The sequence below is a fragment of the Charadrius vociferus genome, unplaced genomic scaffold, assembly GCF_000708025.1.
Source record: "Charadrius vociferus isolate BGI_N301 unplaced genomic scaffold, ASM70802v2 scaffold731, whole genome shotgun sequence".
In the NCBI taxonomy this organism is placed as follows: domain Eukaryota; kingdom Metazoa; phylum Chordata; class Aves; order Charadriiformes; family Charadriidae; genus Charadrius; species Charadrius vociferus.
Genome location: NW_009646854.1, coordinates 686,796 through 708,802, shown reverse-complemented (window position 1 = coordinate 708,802; position 22,007 = coordinate 686,796). Strand labels below are relative to the sequence as shown.

Below are 22,007 nucleotides of genomic sequence, written 5' to 3'. Positions count from 1 at the left end.
TGTGAGGATCTAAGGACATAGCACATTTCTGCTGTTGTCTGTAGGAGTTATGATGTCAAATACAGTGGTTCTGTGCTGCCCCATGACAGCCTTTTTCTTTTGGGTATCAGTGGTCTGTAAATTTCCAAAAACACTTAAAATACAAATTGGCAATCCCATGGAATGTGCTCTAACTATGCCCTAATATGTGTTGGGACTGAATCATTTGGGAGTTTCTAACAAGATAATAAAACTTTTAATCTCCAATTATTTGATTCTTTGATTTGATGCCCTAGCTGCCTCAGCTGGAAAGCTCCTATATTCTTATTTATTGCAGCAGATATAATCAGTTGGTAGGAGCTGCATTTGTGGTGGATTGGCTGAATACAGTCCCTGGTTCCAAGAAACACCTGTGTTCTACACTCATGCTTCACTGTTGAGTTCAAATGTGCTCTTATCCCATCAAACAGCCAATGCCTGCTTAAGTGGTATATTACAAAAAGTATAGCTTTGTATTTAAACATAAAAACAGATGTTAGGAAACATTAGGAATTTTGCTGAAATAAGTTTAATCTGTTTCTCATTAAATGATAATTTAGAACTTCAAAAAATATTACAAAACTAAGAAAACCAACTGTTTCTTGCACTTTGAATTTCTCCACGGAACAACAGAGAACAAGCTTCTTTCAGAATGCTTTTCTTTCAGCATCTACCTTCTGTGCCATATTTGGCTGCATAACCCAGGCATCTGAGGGCTTACATTCTGTTGGTTATATTGATTAAAAGCTTATAATCTTGATGTCCTTGCTTTTGTCCTAGTAATAAGTTTTATTTTCTGGCACGGTCCCCTGTAAAATTATCTATGTGACAGCAACGTCTTTCTTTTCTTTGCCCAAACTTTGCTTTTTCTCATGCCTGACACAGGACTGCTGGCTGATGACTCTATTGTAAGCCACTAATCATATTTATATCACCAAGTTGCGGCCTTTGTTAGCACACAGACAACGCAACAAGTATATCATATTCTTGTGAATGCTATAGAGATTGCATTTCTGCTCACATTCTCTTTCTTCAGGCATTCTTTCTTCCACTTAACTGTTTTGCTAGAAGTAAAGTTTTTCTTATGATAAGCAAGCAGATCTTAATTCTTTGATTTGATGCCCTAGCTGCCTCAACTGGAAAGCTCCTATATTCTTATTTATTGCAGCAGATATAATCAGAACACTTGCTCCCTTCCCAATCATAACATTTTGGTCTTTTGGGTACATTGAAGACTGTCATTCAAGTATCACAGCCCTTGGTGGTGCAGTGTTATGGAACACTTGAGTTAGATATGTCTTTTATTTTCTCTGAGAGCTTGTCGTCACTATGACATTAACTTGAGCTGCAAGTCAAATCGTGCCCCAAAATTATTCTCATGTAACTAGAGCTGCAAGTTGAAATGTGGCCCCTAATGATTCTTGTTTTATGAAGGCAAAGAGAAGATTTTGAAAATAACAGTGTACCTTTGAACCATTTTGATCACTTCTGGGGCAGTGTGATTCCTAGGTGGAATCCCAGACTGCGTTTCAGGGACTTGTCTTCTGGTCACAGTCGTGGGACAAACGAGGTATGTAGTATAGACCTGGGCAACTCATTTTGCCTCTTAGTGCTTCTCTGTCTGTTGGAATATGGATATTTTAGGCCTTAATGCAATGTTCTGCAGTAAGTAGCACTAGGGACTTCAGGTTCAGTTGGAGTCTTGTGAATTTTTGTATTATGGGTAATTAATCCAGCTGACACCAACTAGTGTCCAAGCTTCTATACAAATGTACAAGAAAAGTCTATAAAAAGTTAGATATTTGATTTTTTACAATTACATTCATGTTTCCCATACTCTCACTTTCTTGCTCTGTAGTATAACAAAAAGTCATTATTAGACTGATAAGCACCGTAAGTTTATCTAAAGTGAATTTTTAGCTGTTGCTTTTTCTTGCAAAGAGCTGTACTGGTAACACCTCTGAGCAGATGAATGCTACTCAATTCAAAACCTTACTTGCTCCAGAAGGTTGCATATTTTTTCCACTTGATCTTCATCTGTAACGATTTATAGAATTTATGACTGGGTTCTTTTGATGTGGCACTACTCCACATGTGAACGATGGGGAGCTGGAAGGCGTGATGGGGATGCTTGCCAAGAATAGTTGGCTTCTGCCTTGTGGAGCAGCTGAAATATTGTGAGTATCGCAGTATGTAATTTGGGTGTGCATATTGCCTGTAGTTCAAAGCATTTTATTAGTCCTCAGTGGCAAGCTGAGCTTCCTGTTGGATGGCTCCTTATATGTTTATTAAACAAGCTACATGCAGCACTCAAGAAAGGGATCATCATTTCCAGCTATAGTCTTGGGTTCCTTTGGAATAGATGGAAGCTAATCTGAGTAATTTTTTCTTTCTATTTGCTTTTCTAATGATTGTCATATTCTGCCAATCATTCTTGTGACTTTCTGTTAAATCTAAAAGCCTTTTTGCTGGCACACAGAGGTTGATGGCAAGAGTAGTTGTGGTGCACTGTATGGATTGCTAAAAGAATTGTTAGATCCTGATATACACGCTATTTATTAAACTTTAGCAATGTTCTCAAAAGCAGCCTTGTGCCAGTTCAAGTTTGTGATCTGTAACATGTAGAGACATTAGAGTTCTTTGGTCAGTTGAATCGGTCTTGTCTTCTTGTCTTCAAACCTTTTTTTATGTTCTTCTCCCACTCTTGATCCATACATATTCTTTTAGACTGTGCTGTGATATTTTTCTCCTTCAACATGAGGGGATGAGAGAGAGTTTATTTCTCCTAGCCCTCAAGAAGTGCTCAAAGACTTTAAAGTGCTTAGTTTTTTACCTATCCACAGTCAAAGCTGCCAATTGTCCAATCCACTTTAACGTACCAATATTAGGCTTTATTGTCATCTACCTTAAAGAATTAGCATTAAAAGAATCAGTCTGAGCATGACTAATTTTGTATCACAAGGATTGAACAGTTTCCATTTATTAGAAAATTATTCCTAGGGCAATCAAGAGCCTGGAGTCTAACAAAAGTTCCCCCAATGTTATACTTTCCATTGAAAGTGCAGAGTTATACTTTGATATGAAACTTTTTTTTTTTTTTTTGCAAGCTTGCAAACAAAGTGATTGTCACTAGTATGTTATTGGTCAAAATGCGTATTCATAAATTCTAATGACGTTGTGTTTTGCTGGTGAATGGTCATTCTACTGAGGCTGCATTTAGAACCATAGACTCATAAAACAGTTTGGGTTGGAAGGGACCCTTAAAGGACTCCGTGATGCTCCTTAACCTTTCTACTTCCCCTCCTAGCTCTGCTGCCAGGCTGAGCAGATCTCCACATACCCTGGCTACAGTGTCAGCATTGAGAGATCTATACTTTGTCCCAAGCCATTCTTTCCTACCCCGGGGCCATCTTCTCACCTGTGCCAGTGCTATTGTTTATAAAGGCACAGAATAAACTGGTGATAACTCAGTCAGGCTAAAAAAACCTGGGTTTTGCAGAGTTATTCTGAACAAGTCTGGTCCTCTGGTCTGTATCATCATGCGTCCCCGAAGGAAGGCTAGTATGCAGATGGCTAATGACAACTGCAGTCATCAGAACAAGGACAGAAAAACCTAAGACAGCATCACCACCAGAAACCAGTAGTGTGGAATCATCCCTTGAATCCTGCACTTTTCATTTCCCTGATGTTCAAGTATTATTTTGTTTATTGGTGATGATATACTGACAAAGTTGATTCAGCATAACATAGCTAATGTTTTGCTTTCCCATTCAAAACAAAACTTCAATCAACAATGATTGGTTTTTAAAACTCTTGCTTGTGAATTAGACCAAGCTCTGAACAAGGCAAATGATGGTGGTTTCACTGCATTCTTCACACTTCAGTTTTATTTTGTCATGAAACACCTGGACCTCAAAAGAAGTTAAGGGTTGTGCCCAGAGTTTTACAGGACAGAAATTCTGTAGGCCAAATACCCCGTGCAGGAGGGAAAAAATGCACGACTCTGGTGACTGAAAGATGCACATGGTCTTGCTTCACTGAACCTGACCAGAGGAGGAAATCAGATTAGTCTGATTTCATACACTGGACATACCTCCCTACCGCGAGCTTCCCAGCACACAGCCCACCACCGCAGTCTCTCCCGTGCTGTGTCTCCACATGCCAGATGCACTGGGGCAGCCTGACCTGCAGTTCACTGCCCACCTGCACCTGGCGAGCAGGGCCACCAGCCATGAACCAAGGTCAGGGATTCTGCCAAGATAGTAGCAGAAATCTGATCTGTCCTTCCCAAATGCACATCCTGGCATGCCAAAAACAAGATGAAAGGATGTGGGTTGTGTGTGCCCCAGCATGCTGGGTGTACTCTTCTCACAGAGAGGGGAAATCACTGCACGATCCAGTGCATGGCTTTTCACAAGGCAAAGAGGTCAAATCTTTACAATACCTAATGTTTTAGGGCACAAGTTTTTTTTTTTTTTTTTTTTTTAATTCAAAATTGCATCCCCATTTAAGCTGGGACAAGCTGGTGCAACCAGCACTCATCCATGGAGTGATCTGCTTTGGGGAACTGATTCCCTAGTTCTGATTTGTTGGCTTGGTTTTATTTAAAAAAAAAGAAGAATTATAATAAAGTTTTTTTGAAGTAAATTATTTCCTAAGGAAATACTCATACAATTTTAAAAAAGATATTATGATTTCTCTTAAAAAACTCCCAACTTTCTATTATTTCTCTTTGTGAAACCCACTCTGTGTTGACAATGAGCCATTTCAAGGTTTGTGTTAAAGATAACTTTGCAAGTTATGTGAAACACTCATTTTTGCCTTGCGCATTTCATTACCTTGTCTAATCTCACAGGAACACGTGGTTTATCATGTTTGCTTGACTAATTTTACATATTTATTTAACTTCTTACTCATGAGTTTGAATTCAGTTGTCTTTGTATGTTTAACTACACTTGTGTAAACAAATGCAAGCGATGGGTCACATCCTCAGCTGCAGTAAATCAGTGTGGCACTATTAAAATCACTGATACCTACCTGTTAGCCAAGATGTAACCCTTTATTTTTCTATACTTTCCATTGCAGAGACTTACTGTGTTTTAGAGGAAAAGGTGTTAAAACTATACCCATGAATATAAAGCACTCTTCTTGCCACAAAAAAACAATGTCCTTCTTTACAATAGACCAAATGGAATTTAAAGCAGAGCACTGTTCTGTGTTTAAGATTAAAACAGGTTATGGAATCTATTAAGATAAAGATGTGATTTAGAGTGCTACATTAGTTATGTCACAGAGGTTAGGAGAGTTTAGCTAATAATCAAAGCCTGATTTAGTATTTCTTATAGCAGAAGGTTCAGCTACTTTACTTGTACTAGCTTGCTACCAGTTTGTTTCTACTAAGTAAACATTCCTTTTGAAATAATGAATTTTTAATCTCAAAAGTCTGAAACTCCACACAAATGTATGATGTGCAATTTTCCAGATGGTACAAGAAGCAGCTCTGCACACTAATGTGCACTGTACGCTGTATTTCTCAGGGAAAATTTTCCAAAAGTAGCCTTTAAAATAGCAATTTCTCAATATCTTTTAGGAAAAAAAAAAAAAGAGTTATATCAAACTAGAGCTAACAATAGCTGCATTTTGGATGGCAATTGTTGAAAACCCTTAGTTAAAAAAAGGTCATTTGAGGTGTAAACAAATTGTCATTAGAGCAGCTTATTTTTCAAATCCTAAAACAGGAAAACACAACTGGCACTGTCATTCTGCCACCTCATTACATCACCCCTGCTATCACTCCTGACAACTCCGTGAAGTGGCTTTTCAGTGAAATTCTGGTCTGTTGCAATCAGCCGGACTTTTGGGGGAGAATTCTCTGGAGCAGGGGCTTTAACTGCTGTTCTTACCCTGTTGAAAAGTTTTATGAGCTAATGACTATTTTTCAGTTTATAACTTTTTTCCCTTTTTCTTCTTATTCCCTTTGGGAAAATTAACTGTCTCACTCTGGAGTCTGGCCAAGTTGTGTATCTCGTCTTGTTTTATAGTTTACCTTATTCTTTTTCAATTGGCTGATGTACACTTCATTGAATTTCATTATACACAACAATTACTTTGAAAACAATCAAACATAATCATCATAAACTATATTTGGTATTTTTTCACCCCTCCCCTGGGAGGCTTGCCTCTTGTACATATGGGAAGCTTGGTGCGTATGCTGCCATCAAAACCAACAGATACTTCTTTTAAGGAGCTTTAGTATTAATTCTTTATTGCACAGGTACCCAATAGAGTCTAAACAGGTGGAAATGAAGGGATCCACGTTTTCCTTGGAGCTTCCATTTCCTCTTACTTTTGGAGATATGCTGACTGCTAGTCTGTCTTTCCTTCACGCACTGCATGAGCTTCCTTAGCTCAGGATACCATGAGTTTGGGTTGCCCTCACTGGAGGTTATCTGCATTTGCCTCTTGCTGGAAGAATGTCAGTCACCCATCCTTCTTCTTAATCCGTTCATTCATTATCTTTCTATCTCCTATTAAAACATTTCTGTTAGTTCACACAATAGCTGATTTTAAACTATTGTTTTCCTCTTCCATGATGTTGTCTCTCTCCCCTCAAAAACAATTGGCTGGAGTGCATTTTTTTCCAAGTTTAAAGATGAACTGAAGTCCCTAAAATATAAAAGATACATAATACAGATTAAAAAAATGGTATTTATCTGAATTTCCAATACCTTCATTTTAACTGAAAATATTTTAAAATGTCTGTTCTTCCCTGACAAAATTTGAAAGACTTGTGTTTCCCTTACATGGACTGATTTAATCAGTAGCATGTAGAGGAGCTCTGCCCTATTGAACTGCTGATGCTGTAATTGTTGCAAGATAAATACAGTGTTGGCTGCCAGAACTCAAGACATTTCATTTTGATTTTAAAATGCAATTGCTGGAAATGTTGAAGTCCACATGCGAATTTTGTTACTGGGACTAAAATTGTTGCTCATTTTTTTCCTGCTTTAAAAAACCCCAAGGTTTTGGATTACTTGCAGGGTTCAATTTTGTGCTTTATTTTTTACATCACATTGGGTTTTTTTTTTTTCATTTCTGCTTTGATTTTTACATATTTGACATTCTTTGTCGTTTATATTATCCTCAGCAAAGTATTTTTGATCCATTCTCAGAAACATGATATATACAAACTTTTCATTATTTTCTTTTATGCTTTTGAGACTGAAGCAAGGGCTGCCAAGGATGAGAGTGACAACCCACCAAAAGCCTCTCGGTAACCGCTGGGACAGGCACAGAGGGGACAGCGATTCCTCTCTGCCTTTTACTACTCTTTTAAAAATTACAAGTACTTTTTTTCAATTTATTCCACTTTTTTTGTCAGATGCAAAGATTTTTTAGAAGCTGCATTCACTCATACCTTAAATTAGGATTTTAGTTAGGTATTTGGGTTTGTTTTTTAAAATAAAGGCTATATTTCATACAATGGCTATACCATCTGTTCTTTACCACTGGTTATTGGCTTCTCAGCACCAACACCACAAAAATGGCTTAGGCAATCAGCTTTATACAGAAACTACAGCCAGCTCCTACATTTTTTTATATCAGTTACCTGAAAGAATTGACTTGTATCATAACTGCACATCTCCAACACTAAATGCATTAGTACATGGAGAAAATACCTTATCTGCTTAGGAATTTCTTTCCTCATGGAAATAATAATGCTGTTGCTGTCTCCCATATTTTCTCATGTTTGCCTTTACTATATTTTATCAACTTGTAAATAAAAAGATCGCTTTCCTTCCTAACCACCCTCCTCCTCTTGTGAGGAAAGTCTCTGTGAGAGCTCAGAGTAAAGCTGGGCATCTTCTATGTGTGTGTCACCACCATCGTCATTATTATGGCAGAAGCAGGCACATCCATGTACTGAAACTGGATTTTATAAGAGGAAGAAAGAAAAAGAAAGGTTATTCAGGACTGTCATTGATTTCATTTGGCAAAAATGAAAACAAATAATCCAGAATTCTAATGGTGACATTAAATAAACCACCAATGACTGCATGAAATGATTAGATAAAAAAGTTTTAATCAGATTTTTTTTTTTTTAGAAAACATTGTTCTGCAAGCAGCAGGCTTAGCAAAGCTTGATTACCTATGGATTTATTTCTGACTCTTAGATTCCTTTGTTTCAAACAGATACAACTTCCAGTGGAAGTTTTCCCTACCAATGCATAGCCCTCTCTGCTTTGCAGCTTCTGTATGCTCTATAGGTACAGTGAGCACACTCTACATCTCCACTCAGTAGAGACATTAATGAAGATTTTATGTTTGCCTGGTGGCTTATTTTCAAGAAACTTGCCGTAATCTAGTATGTTTGAAATCTCTGCGCCTCTACTAGGTTTGGTTGAGGTTGACAAAAAGAGTTAAATGTAGGCAGACATCCAAAACCAAAACTATTTTTTTAATTGCTTTCACTCATTTGTACTAACACAGTATGTGTCTTTGTGTGTAGCCAAAGGTCTGGTGTATAGATGAGTGCTCAGTTTATTTTCCTGATTCCGGATTTTTATACCTTTTTTCTGGATTGTAGAGATGTTTTGTGAAACAAAAAAATATTTTGAATTTTAAAGGTAATTCTGGGGAAAAGGTAACAGGTACTCACTCTTTTAATGCAGTCTCAGATATAACCAAGAATTGTTCTATCAATATAGATAAATTTTGCAAAAAGGAAAATGTTTTTAGTAGTTCCTGAATAAACAGCTGTACAATAAAGTATATATCTCAGAGCTTTTACGGGGCTGCAGGAACAACTTTGCAGTAAAGCTACGAAACATTCATTGTGTCAGCTTGTGAGAAGTTACTACTTTTCTGTTTAACAGTTGAATAAATAGAGCAACAAGTATAGTTGTTCTCAGGCTGAAGTCCAGAGACTTGAAAACTTGAGGACTGAGGAGCCCCACAGGTCTTACTTTGTCTTCTTTTGAGCTTCTAGGGAAATATCGCTATTTAAAGTGGTAGGCAGATGTCCTCTTTCAGGTTCTCGGTACAGAGGTTACTACAGGCAGCTAAAAGTTACTGTACAAATTTGTTTTGAAGTGAAGTAATTTTTGTGTGTGTTTCCTAATATGCTCCAGACAAAATCAGCTACTTTAGCTCAGATCAGCAATTTAATCAGCCTGAGCTGTCTTCATTCTTCTTATTTCAAGCATATTAGCTTTCTCAAACATTTTCTACCAGCAATGTGGAGACAATAGTAATTTATAGCAAGGAGCTATTACTGAGCAGATTTGGGCTGAAGTGGAAAAGGACATTTCTCCATGGTCCACGTTTGAGCACCAGGTAATTGGATACAGGTTTTGGAAGAACAGATGTGCTCAGATGTTAAAAATGTTTATCACATGTGATAGAGCTCTATGAAAGTATGACTAGCATGGAAAAAACTAATTATATATATATAAAAAATACAAAAATGCTAGCAAATTAAAACTAATGAACAAGTATTGCAAACTACAAAAATACCAATGAAGGTATAATAAACATAGGTTTGTGAAATCCTGTTTAGCAGTGACTGACATTGCTTACTCGTGACAGCTGTGTGCTATGCTGCCTCTTTTTTGAGGCTTTTTCCTATTGTTTTATAGACTTGTCTTGTTTCTAAGCAAGAACTAAAGAAATTGAGCTGTAGTAAAACTTCCTGTGACCTGAGCACCAGAGCATAATGAACTTTCCATAACACTGAAAGTTGCTAAATGGATTCTGGGGAAGAAAAAAAAAACAACAACCCCAAAAAAAATGTTAGTGCTGATTTGCCCTAGCACAGCGTCACTTGCTTTATCAAACTGCACACATAAATCTAGTTAATTTAAAATTAGCTAAAATGCTATGAAGAAACAACCAGTGCTTTGTAAACTGGTTCTAACTGATGACTGAGCAAGTGTTGCCAAGCAGAATAAAACCATTTTACCATTTAACTCGTCGTGTCTCAAAGGAAACATAAGAGTCATGCTGGGTCACACAAACACAGTGTATTCAGGAACATACAGAGGGAGAAGGTGCTCGTAAATCAGGAGTTGGTGTCCTTTCCTCTAAATCAACACTAAGCTACAGTAGTTAGTAGGCAGTCACATGGCCGGCAGTTACAATGTTATGATATACTTGTCAAGATATGAAGTTGGTGTTTGTACAACATGTTGACATCACTGGCTTGCCTGGAAAAACGTTAATAGCTAAACTGCTCTTATAGTTTCAGGTAGGTCCTGTAATCTGTACAGCTTTTTGTTATCAGTTGTACAGTGCACTGTACCAATCCGTAAATGCCATGCCGCTACCCTTGTGTGTCAGCATTGAACAACATGAGGGTAATGTGAATTGATGTAATTCAGACATGGTTTGTTAATCCACTCTTACACCATGAAAGGAAGGTGCTGCATTAAAGTTCTTTTTAGATTCAACACTATTACTATTTATTTTAAGAGAAATGCAATTCGCCCCTTTCAAAATGTAATAATGACCCCTTTCAAGTTGATTTAAAAGTTGAGAGAGCTGCACAGCACTGCTGTCAAGGACCCGCTGGGAACTGCAACAGTCCAGACTGTCGTGGCCCGGGCAATGAGCAGCCATCCTGAATGATTCTTTTTTGACTTTCGACAAGAAATAGTCTTTATTAAGGTCAAGCTTGCTGTAGTAAATGTTGATAAAAGTTGTTATGTAAATGTACAAAGTTTGAAAATGTCCTGTAAATTGCTAATGGGAAAATTATTTGTGATTATTGGCAAAATGCTTATCTGTTTAGAGAGGTTATTAGTAGAAGGTGGAACTTCCCTACAATGCTTAACAGAGGAAATTTCCTTTGATTAAACCCTCCCTGCTGGCAGAAAGTCCACAGATTACTTTTACCAGGTCTCCCAGGCTTGGACAACTTACTACTCTCTTACTGCAATGTCAGTATATGCCTGCTGCCTTCATAGTCATACCTTGAGTTGCAGAACTTTAACAGGTTTGCTCTTAGCTCTGTGGATTTTTGTTTGGTTTTGAATCCTAGAAGAGACAGTGCAGGTCTTGTGTAGGATATTGGGAGAGAGCTACAGGGTCGAGGTACAAGTTTGTGCACAAAGAGGAAAGAAGTTATCCATAAATACAGTTATTTGTGTTTCTTTTGGTATGTTCCAAGATTTTCTTTGACACCCATGTAGATGAGAAAATCTTATAGAAGTGATGTTTTGAAATTGGGACTGCTCTAGCTCACCTAGTAAAGATAACCTTAAAAGATGACTAACAAACCTCATCTTTAAAAAGAAAGGGAAGAGAGCCTGTTGACATGTTGAAATCAGCTCTTTGCATTGATGAGTGTCCTAGGATTAAGGACAACGTGCTTTTAACGATGAACTGAGTCACAAAGTACAGATCTTTATTCCATGGTGCTCTTTCTTGCTGTTAGGAAATCAGACATTTTGAGAAACAGGTTTTCGATTCTTTACTGTGCCAAGTTTCCTTTTGCAGCACTGATGAGGAATCATTAGTGAGCTGGTTAAGGCTTCTTCATTCTCAGAGCTAATTTGCATGAGGCCCAGGTAGCACTATGAAACCTATAGCAATTGACTCTGCTCAGACTGACTGCCAAATGTAGGTCATGATCTTCAGAGGTTCAGAAATCTTAATTTTATTTTTCATTAGAAAATAATCATTTTTGAAACACAAAGACTTTTGTGGAAGTGTACCAGTATCACTGAAGTGTACTCTGGGAAAGATTTCTGACCTCTCTTAGAGAATGTTATGAGAATAGCAATACAGGGGCATCCCCAGGGTGGAGTATCTCCCCATACTCATGATAATGAGCAAGGGGAAAGATCTCAAACAGTGCAGTTGTAGTGTGCATCTCAGCATCTTCTCTTGGAGCTGCTCCACTTTGTATAAATTAGTGAAGAGTTGAACCACAGAGATACTGATCATTTGCAGGGCTAGGAGGGGAGAAGCTTCATTTTTATTATTTATCCGTACAAAAGAACTTGAGCAGAAAAAAATCAACAGATCCACTCAAAAATAGTCAACAACCCTGCATTCAGGACACTCACACAGGATGTGGGAAACTAGTACAAAATTTTGAACCTTCTCTGTTCCGGGACAGCTGCATAATAATCAGACTATTTTAGGGTAATATTTTCTTTTATTTCATTTCAGGAAAAAAAAAAAAAATAGAACTTCTAACCAGTTTGGTGTTACCCTTCTGTAGAATAGGATATGTATCTGTTGTGGTTTTTTTAAAATCTCAAAAATTTTCTGGGAATTGAAAAAAGTTTCCCATCAGTTACAATTTGGACCTAAATCCATGGAAAGAGACAAGACTGTGTTGGGCAATATTTCTCAAAAAAAAAAAGCTCCAGAATGATGTGGATTAATCATTACTGTAATGTACCTCACCTACACCTTTTTGTTCTTACCCTACTTTTCATTTCTTTTATTTCATCTACGTAAAAATTAGGGGCAGGTCAATAGTTAATATGAAAGAGAGTGACACCACATAAATCAATGCCAAAAGTTTGGTGCAGGGTTTCTAAAAGAAAATATGAGGGAAAAAGATCCTGCTGTGGGTTTCAGGGAAATGAACTGTTAATGAATATTGTGAGAGAGCTGAAATTTGCTGTAAGGGAAAGACTGACACAGTGTTTGTCGAGTTTTCAACTTGACGCATGGAGGAGCAGGTTGAGCTGTCTTGTGGTTTTGCTGGATGACGTTTGTCCGTTGCCTACCTGTCATCCAAAACAAACCCTCTCCCAGCCTTGCCTTTGCACAGCCGCAGAAACAGTGACTGATACTTACAATGTCAGCTTGAGGGTTAGTAGCCTCCGGGATAATCTCTTGAGGCAATACGACACAGAAGTGTAGCAGAAATAGTGATTGACTCAGTGTCCAGTGTAAAGATATTGTGTGACTAACACAGTTCATTCAGTTTAAACTGTGGCTTTCTTATCTATGACATAAATCTAATAATAGGGAGGCATATCTGACTTCCAAAGGAGTGTTTGTGTTCCTCTGCAAAAGCCAAAAATCATACCAGTGGCAACAGTATTCTCTTTAAAAACAGTCTAAGTAGGAAGTGAGATTGTGCTTAAAAAACTAGGGGAGAAGACCCACAGTTATGATGTATTTGCACCATCTATTATATAATGAGATCTAATCCTGAATGAGGCTCTTGAGCACTATTATAATAATATTTTGAATGTATTAATAAACAATGACACTAAACCAAAAGAGATTATAAAAATATTTATGATAATAGTAATGGTTCTGTTATAATTATCTTATTAAAATCAAACCAAGTTTATTCACCTCCTTAGTCTTATAATTTGTAGGCAAAAAGATAATTCACTTCTTCATCAATGTCAGAGATAAGCGTGGAATTTACAGGAGGTGCAGTAGATGTTCTGCGGATTTTATAGAGTCAGGGTCTGATTCAGGACATACTCACTGGGAATAACCCATCAAGAGCATCCATTCAGACAGGAACTTCAAATTTTTCCGTTATCTTTAGTAGGGCGCAAGTGATAGGATCCAGTGATAGGGAGTGTGCTGCTAGCCCAAAAGCTGATTCAGACATCACTTGACCTGTGAGGGAAGCGTTAAAAACTAAATAAATATTGAAGCTAAAAGCAAGGCTTATTGGTTGCCTGTGTTCTGAGTTTATGGAAAAGTGCAAAAGTGTAGCCCACTTTTGCCATATCAATACACCCCAGCTAACTGGGTGTGAAGGGAAGAACAGTTTCATAAAAGGGAAGGAAGAAAATTCATTCCTGCTTTTTTTGCCCTTTCTGCTGCTTGCAGGAATGAAGATGAGTGAAGTTGCATGTTTTTGCCATTCTCCTTTCGTTTTGTTGGAAAGAGAGCAGGCTTTCTGCAACCAAACTGGGCAAGGCTGAGAGGTTTCCTCTCTCCTGCAATCTCCAGGGCCCCACATAATGCCCTGGTAAAGCCTGACTCCAGCTGCTTTCTCTTGCCATCAGCTCGTTTAGTTTATCTTATCAATATCATGCAAATCTGGTTCAAATTAGAATCACCACCATAAACACTCGGGACATTTTTAGAGTGCTTTCCTTAGGAAATAGGTGTGTATTACTAACAGCCACCTAGTAACTTCTGAAATTATTGACCGCTGTTAGCTAAATCTGATAGTGGGACAGTGATTTATGAAATTTATTAAATATAAGCTGTGTAAAACTGGGCAACTTTATACAGGAGCCTATTAACACTGTCTTTTAAGAAAAAAAAAAAACCCGCAGTTTGAGCACATTTCTTGTGAGACACCAGAGGATCTAGATGGAGAAGAGCCAATGTGAATGCCTCAACTCTTGGAAAGCTTTCATTCAGCTTTCCCATTTTATCAGACACCAGGAATTCTATTGAGGTTTCTCTGGCAAAGACCAGCTGAAGCTTTTTCCAAACTTTGACATTTATAATTTTTTAATATAGTGTGAGCTCAGGCTGCACCACTGGGTATCGTGAAGTTCAGAAGTCAAATCAACCAGGAGACACAAATGCTTAGGGAAACAGACTTTGTTAGTTCTGGCACTTAGAGATATCTTTTATTTTATTCTGCAGTGATTTCTGAATACGCATTGGTAAAGTTTTTGAGGAACTCTCAAAACCAAACAGGGATCCTGAAATTCTTTTCCAGTTGGGACTCCCAATTTTCTCATTTCAGCTTGACCTAAACAAGTTCCAGTTGGTAATAACAATTTTCTGACAGAACAGAGTTTCTGGATCTTGGCGCTATTGACATCTCAGGCAAAAGCAGCAATAATCTGCTTAAAAGTGAAGTTGATGGGTTTTAATGGGCTTGTATTGTATGTTGATGAAAACTGGAGCTATCCCTTTGTGTTCTGATCATATGTTCTAAAAAAGTTGGAAAACAAAATTGTTAGTAGGTCTTTTTAACATTAAAGTTTTACTCATATAAATTTAGGGATTTGTATTTCTTGTTTTCATTGTAATGCCCAGAAGAATATATGTGAGTTGAGCTCTTCAGCAAAATCTTGATGAGGACAATGCAATATCCTTTGAGCCCTTCTACTAGGGTCAGAGACTACTACAGAACAGCAAACATGACAGCATGGCTATTTGAACCACCCACTTTTGGCCAAAATGGCTTTTATTTTTTCAACTGCTAATTTCATCACAGAATCACGGAATGGTTGAAGTTGGAAGGGGCTTCTGGAGGTCGTTTGGTCTAATCTGCCTGCTCAAGCAGAGCCACCTAGCACCAGTTGCCAAGGACCATGTCTAGACGGCTTTTGGAGCTCTCCAATGATGGAGACTCCACAACCTCTCAGGACAGCCTGTGCCTGTGCTCGGTCACCCTCACAGTAAAAAAAGCATTTCCTCATGTTCAGAGGGAACCTTCTGTGTTTCACTTTGTGCCAGTTGCTTCTAATTTTGTTCTGCTTTGAAAATGTCTCACTTCTCTCATGAAGTTGAATGAAGAGCAGTATCTTCCTCAGAAACAAACTTTTTTACAGCTACAGGGAGACCTGGTCTTGACAATACATCCTCGCACCTAGAAAAAATATTTTCTGTACGATACAAGATACAGGATAAGAAAGCATCTTGAGCAATGAATCAACTATTGAACTCCTTGCCCACAAGCCTCAGAGTACAGAATCTACACAATTACAACTGTTGGGAAAAAAAGAGATTTAAAAAGAAACCGAGCTTTTCTCAAAATGCAGTTTGTTCAATAAACATGCATGCAAAGGATATTTTGCTACTTGAAAATCAAGAGCTTTCCTCTTTTTCTTTATTTTGAGAAAGGCAAGTGAGTGACAGTAGTCCTTTTGGCAGATTCTTACATGCAGTGGAGTAAGGAATGTATTAGTCCTTTGCCAAAGTGGTCAGAGGGGAAGGGATCACTGGGTTAGGGACGTGTGGTAACAGGAGAACATTCATTTGGCCTTGTTGGATATTTTATAAGAGCGAAGTGGATTTAAACATTCACACTGCAAACATTTTTATGTGCTCTGTCATTCAAGCAGTAAATTATTTATATACACTGTATCTGCTGAAAGGGTGTTTTCCTGCTTGGCTTCAATGAAAGATACTTTTCTGATAGTCTGCTGTATTACTTGGGCATCACAAGACCCTTTCTTAGGATGAATTTGCAAATATTTAACACAGAAATACTTCTAGACTTTAGAACAAAGTATATCAGTACAAGAAACTTTGTTCCAAAGTTTTTTCCAAGAAGTAAACCAAATGTTTAACAGAAAAAAACCAGCAAGCGAGCACAAGTAGCAGCCCCACATAGTGAAACTGAACTACATAGCAAGAGTCTAATGATACAGTTCTTCTATAATAGTCAAAAGTGCCTTATTTATCTGAACTAACTATAATAGGCGTGTTCCAAGAGCCCAGTAACTTCTTCGTAGATAACTGCAGCCTTCCTCTTAACTGGTTTTGTAAGAATATGAACACATATTGTTCCTACCTTTGCCCGTGAAATAGTCTTAGGGTATAGAGAGATTGTTTTATGGCATATGTGGATTTCTCATGAAAGAAATACAAAATGTTGGGGGGGGGGAAAGAATGCCTTTTTTCCTAGATCCTCATTTAATGTGTGTTTTGTCCATGTATTTCTTTATACGGTCCTTTTTTATAATATAAGTGTAGTCAAGTATTTTGGCAAGTTGTACATAACAGGACTTTATCATTTCGCTCCTGTTATTTCCTGGGGGTTACTATATTCTCTGTTCAAGGAGATAAGGCAGTTTCGGTAGCCTAAGGCTAGTGCTACGGCCATTGTATAAAGAGGTATGTTGGGAGAGTCCTGCAGATCATCACATCCTGTTCATTGGGACACAGTCTGTCTATGTATAAGGCTACTAACCGGTAAAAAGGATTTTTCTTTGCTAAAGTGGAAACCTGGAGAGATTCCTGGCATGGAAGAAAGTGAGTGTTCAGAGTGGGGCCATCAAAACAGTTTCTGAGAAACTGCTGCAGCTGCATTGGCTTCCCAGATGCTCATTCCAAAATCTGATCAAGAGTATTTTGTTTTACTGGTGATTGTGGAAGAATGTCCACAAATTTCTAGATGTTAAACAAAAATATCTTTCATAATCATATTTCAACAACAGTAACACATATGAACACTCCACAAAGATAGCCTTTTAAGTCACAATATTTATGTTTTTCTCAGTAAAACCTAAAAACAATTTTTTTTCAGTTGTAAAATGGGTGACTAAGAAAATGGTTGCTATTTCTATGCAGTGTTATATTTAACAGAAGGTGCCAACATCGGCTAAAATGTCAGTCATTTCAATATATAGGCCATCAGTTAAGGCTGTGAGTACAAACATCCTCATTTACAGAAAAAATTCTTAGTTTGAACCACAGAGGATTTTTTTGAAATGCTGTAGTAGTAAGAGAAACTGAAACTCTTGGGCCAGCAATTCTATTGCTCCAAACTTCAAGCTTACAGTAGGTAGAAGAGCAAAAAGACAGTCAGAAAATTCAGGGAAGATGTCCAAGGTCTGAGTCTCACAGTAGATCTTCAGCTTGTCTTCATTTAGAGTAGCTTGGAAGTTTCCAGAGCTGCTTCCAGCTGCCTGCACCCCCAAAAGACAATACACATGCTGAGGCTGTCTGGGTCATGCCTCCGCTCAGCAGTCACCTTGTCTTGCCTCCAAGACTCTCCCATTTTAAGGCCACACAGTGGTCGAAGCCCTTTGCTGTGCGCTTCCTGAGTCAATTCTTTTGCAGCCTCTTTGCATCACTCAGACAATCTCAACCAATCAGAAAACAATGGAGAATCCGTACTTAACTTTTTCCTTCTGCTGTGCTGAAACTTCTTATAGTACTGAAAAGGTTAGTACAAATACACTTGAGGGCTAGTAGAAAAGTGTAGTATTGCTTTTTGTTCTCTGGGAGTAGTAGGACACTTTAAATGAAAATAATGGTGAATCATTAAGTAAAGTGGATGCTGTTCCTAATGATTGCCATCTAGTAATTTCCCCTTTGAAAATTTTGAACAGAAGTTGATCCTGAATAAGGCTGTGAATGCAAGTATAGCTGTCAAGGTGTTGTGTTAGAACCTGTGCTAAGAATCAAGTCTTGTATAAACACAGACAGTGGAATGCCCTTTTTAAAAAAATAGATGTGCCCTGCCAACTGATTAGGGCTGAGCTTTTTCTTTCTGCTAGCTTTTAATTTGGTTTTGGGTTTTTTTGTTTTTGTTTTTGTTTTTTCTATTATCGTACTGAAAGCTACATGTGGTGGAATTGTTTGTAGTAGTCTGTGAACTGTAAAGAGAACATTTGCTATCACTTCCTTTTTCTAAAAGCATATATGAAATAACATGCAAATTGTTAAAGCAACTGGTGTTAAGCTGTATTTCTTTCCCTCTTATCAAGGCCTAATGAGATATAAAAAGAACCTTTGAAATTTCAAAACCCCTCTCACTTACAGAAGTTAATCTGTTTTAGGACTTCATCACTGGGGGTAAGGGGGAATTGATCATACACCTATACCGAGAACACCTGATTAGTAGATCAGCCCTGGCTGGGAATAATTACAGGGTGCTACCTTAGATGTAACACAGAGGTCAGAAACAGTGTTTTGAGGCTGTCAAAGATGCGTGACTGGTAATTATTTTTTTATTCTTAGCTTAGCGGTGACAGGGTGTTATACTTGAAAAGCTGTTAACCTCGACAACATTTTCCACCACATTGTGTAACAACAAAAGTGTGGGCCAAATTTAGAGCTTTAGTACTGTTTAGAAAAAAGCTTTCTTAGGGCTGTTCTGCCCTTCAGAATTGCGGGAACAAAGCCACCGTGCTTGTTTGATGGGTACTTTGTCACTAGTTAGAAACCCTTTTATTTCCTTTTTAGCTATCAGGGCTGGCCTTGAAGGCTCCTCGACCTGAGAACTGGCAGGAGGTGCTGAGTCCAGCAAGTCTTTAGCCTAGCGTTGGCCATCAGAAGTTTACTTAGTCTGAGGGTTCAGTCAGGTCCCCACAGCAGCCACAGACTCTTGGAGTATAGGAGTCAGGCACAGCAGATCGTGAGCAACATCCTAAGGGTGGTGGGACTTCCTCGTGAGTAAGTGATGGATTCTGGTTCCTAATGTCCTTAGAGATACTGGGAAGGTGGATAGTTGATAAAGATTCCTGAATGTAAGGTGCTGTTGGTAATACATATTATGGCTACATGGATAACAAGAAACGTAAGTTTTAAAATAAATACCAAACTGAGTGTTTACTACTTTTACCTAAATATAGTATTCCTCAAGTTTATTTTTTTGCTTTCACACTTCTCAGAAAAACCTTACCCTCTTACTCTCTTAAGTATTACAAGGGATGATGTTTACTTGTGAAGAAAAACACAAGTTTCCTGATACCTGATTTTCAAGAACTGTTGAAGGGCAGGCTGCAGGCTAGCAACAAAATAACGTCATACAGATTCTTTCTACCTCACTTCATTATGCTTTTTATCCTCAATGAAAGCATTGTATAAGGTCATCAGATAACTATGCATACATTAACTGCAACTCCGCTTCATCAAAAGGATGTAACGCAATACACTTACAAACATATTATAAACAAAGTTATTTATATTTCCAGTACTGATCTTGGTGAAGTTTACACTGTGAGATCAGTAAACCAGTCATGTTCAAGAAGTAGTGAGCTGTGATGTCTGTTGTGTTGCAGAACGTCACAGATTCTGTTTTGATAGATAAATAGGCTGGAAAATCCTGACTTTATTTGCCAGGGGAATTCTTTTGGATCAGATAGCATTTATAGTAAGTATGACACGTCTGGAAGACAGTATTTACAATTCAGTGGGGATTTTTTTTGTTAAGTACCTGTTAGTGTTGTTTGCTGAAGTGGTAGGTTAATCATGACACAGGCAGGCACTGCAAATTTTTCTTTAAATCGTTCTGCCAATTAAGTTCAATACAAAAAACACCTTGCATTGCCTTTTTCCGGAGGTGAATGGACATTATTCAAAATTGTGGAGTTTTTGCAATAGCCACAAGTATGCAAAGTTTAACAGCTGTGAAAGAACCAGAGGTTTTTGGGCACGTGCTCTGAAATGTAAAAAGATATGAAGCTAGTATCCTAGATGTTGAACAGTAACACACTGAGCTATTTGGCAGTAGTCCATGCGGGGCTGTTTTATTTAAAAAAGAGTTTTAGTTAATTTGTTTGCCTGATTTTTTTGCTCATCTGACATTTTGAAAATAAGATTAATTTGATGTGAAACAAGTTAAGGGAGATGTTTTAATTGGGAATAACAAACTGTCACATCCTAGTCAGGAGAGATGGGGGGGGAAGTGACTCAGATTCACAAATCCACAGTGGTATGGACTAAGGTGAGACAACTCTCAAGGTCCATACAAAAACAATTATTAGATTCCCACAGTGATTAATACATGCCTTAACTAAATCCACGATAATTGGTTAGGTATATAACAAATTGTGGCAAATGGCAAAACAAATTATGGCAAGTGTTAAAGTACACCTTGCGTTACTTAGCAACAGATATACAACAAATTATCACAAGGGGTACTTAACAACAGATATACAATGAATTATGGTGACTGGTATGGTATGCCTTGTGTTACTTACTTAACAACTTTAAAAGAAAAGGGAAAAGAAAGAGAAACAGAGGGATAGAGAAGAAGAAACAGAGTGAGAGAGAGAGATAAAGGGATCACCGGTCCTGGTTCCGGTGTTGGTCCAGCCAATGGGGTTCTCTGGTTGGTAGAAGTGCTCCTCTGTGTAAAGTCTCCCCAGGGAAAGAAGTCTCCCTTAGGGGCACTTATTTTCACCTTTTGTGTTTGCAGTATCAGCATGGCCTGACCCACTGTGTACCACCCGCCCCACTGTAGCGCTGCTCAGGTTTCTCCCCCCACCACAGGTGACGTGTAGCATGATTTGGGTGGAGAGACAAGTCCTGTAGTCATATATGTATAGCATGATCTTGATAATCTTCATTAGCATATGCAGGAGTGTCAGCTTTAGCATGCATTTCATCAATAATGAGGCAAAGGTCATCATTGGGCATGGTAGCCTTCCAAGGAAACGAAGGATTACACAGACTCTTGTTATCTTGTCCTTGCCGACAAGAGGCAGCGCTGTCCTGATTCCGTCCTCCAGATGCAGGCGAGTTTCTTTCTCGCCCGTGTAAGCAGGTGTCAGCCTTACCAGTCCTTTGAGCATAAGGGCTGCATTATCCACCCCGTGGCTACAGCTATACCTTTCAAGGTACCTGCGACTGTTTGAGACGTTCCTCAATGAGGTTCGGAGGGTCTTCTCCTCCCTTCCATCTCTCACCATTTGTTTCAGGGAATTTACAAGTCGTCTCTTACACAAGCCCACCGAGCAGATATTTCTCTGCCTTGGAGTTATGTTTGTGTGTAGCTGATCCAGAAGCACATGTGCCAGGAGTTTCAAAACTTAGTGTTGCAGATACACGGCTTGCAAGACAGTGTGCCTGGGCTGAAATGCACTCAGCTCCGGGTTCAGTGTGGGGAAGGATGCTGCCCTTCCGACCTACACCAGAAAAAAAAGTAGCCAGCCTTTGTAGGTGATTATTTTCTTGACAGTATTGGCATACCAATAGATCTCCTGCTGTTAGAGAGTCATTGAAGAGGGGAACGTCTTCCCCTTTTCTAAGCGAAAGTTCTGCAAGTTCTGAGATGGTTAGCGCCAACGCGACATACAAAAATTTTGGCTAAACCCCGACTTGCCATACTGTTACCGGGCCCGTTGCCCATACTGTGTTGCTGGGTCCAACACTCACTCGCTCACCCGTTCATTCTCAGGGTACCCCTGTGGGTAGGTAAGAAGACTGGGGGACGACGGCTCAGCCGGCGGGGCCGGCTCCGCGCCGGGTTTTGCGGGGCTCCTCGCCCCGCGGCGGCTCCCGGCGGAGGCTGGCGGGGGTGGGGGGAGGTTGTGTGTGTGTGTGTGTGGATGTGGGCATGTGTGTGAAACCACCGGGGG

The 22,007-nt window shown here is 38.7% G+C and overlaps 1 protein-coding gene across 4 annotated transcripts in view; it reads left to right on the top strand.

Annotated features, from left to right (window-relative positions):
• Positions 1–22,007, top strand: part of PDE4D (phosphodiesterase 4D, cAMP-specific) — a 370,935-nt gene that overhangs the window by 298,790 nt on the left and 50,138 nt on the right. For all 4 annotated transcript variants that reach the window (XM_009894268.1, XM_009894269.1, XM_009894272.1 and 1 more), the window contains exons 7-9: positions 2,819–2,842; positions 8,534–8,550; positions 8,945–8,968. In XM_009894268.1, coding sequence (XP_009892570.1) covers positions 2,819–2,842; positions 8,534–8,550; positions 8,945–8,968 — 65 coding nt within the window. The remainder of the gene's footprint in view (positions 1–2,818; positions 2,843–8,533; positions 8,551–8,944; positions 8,969–22,007) is intronic.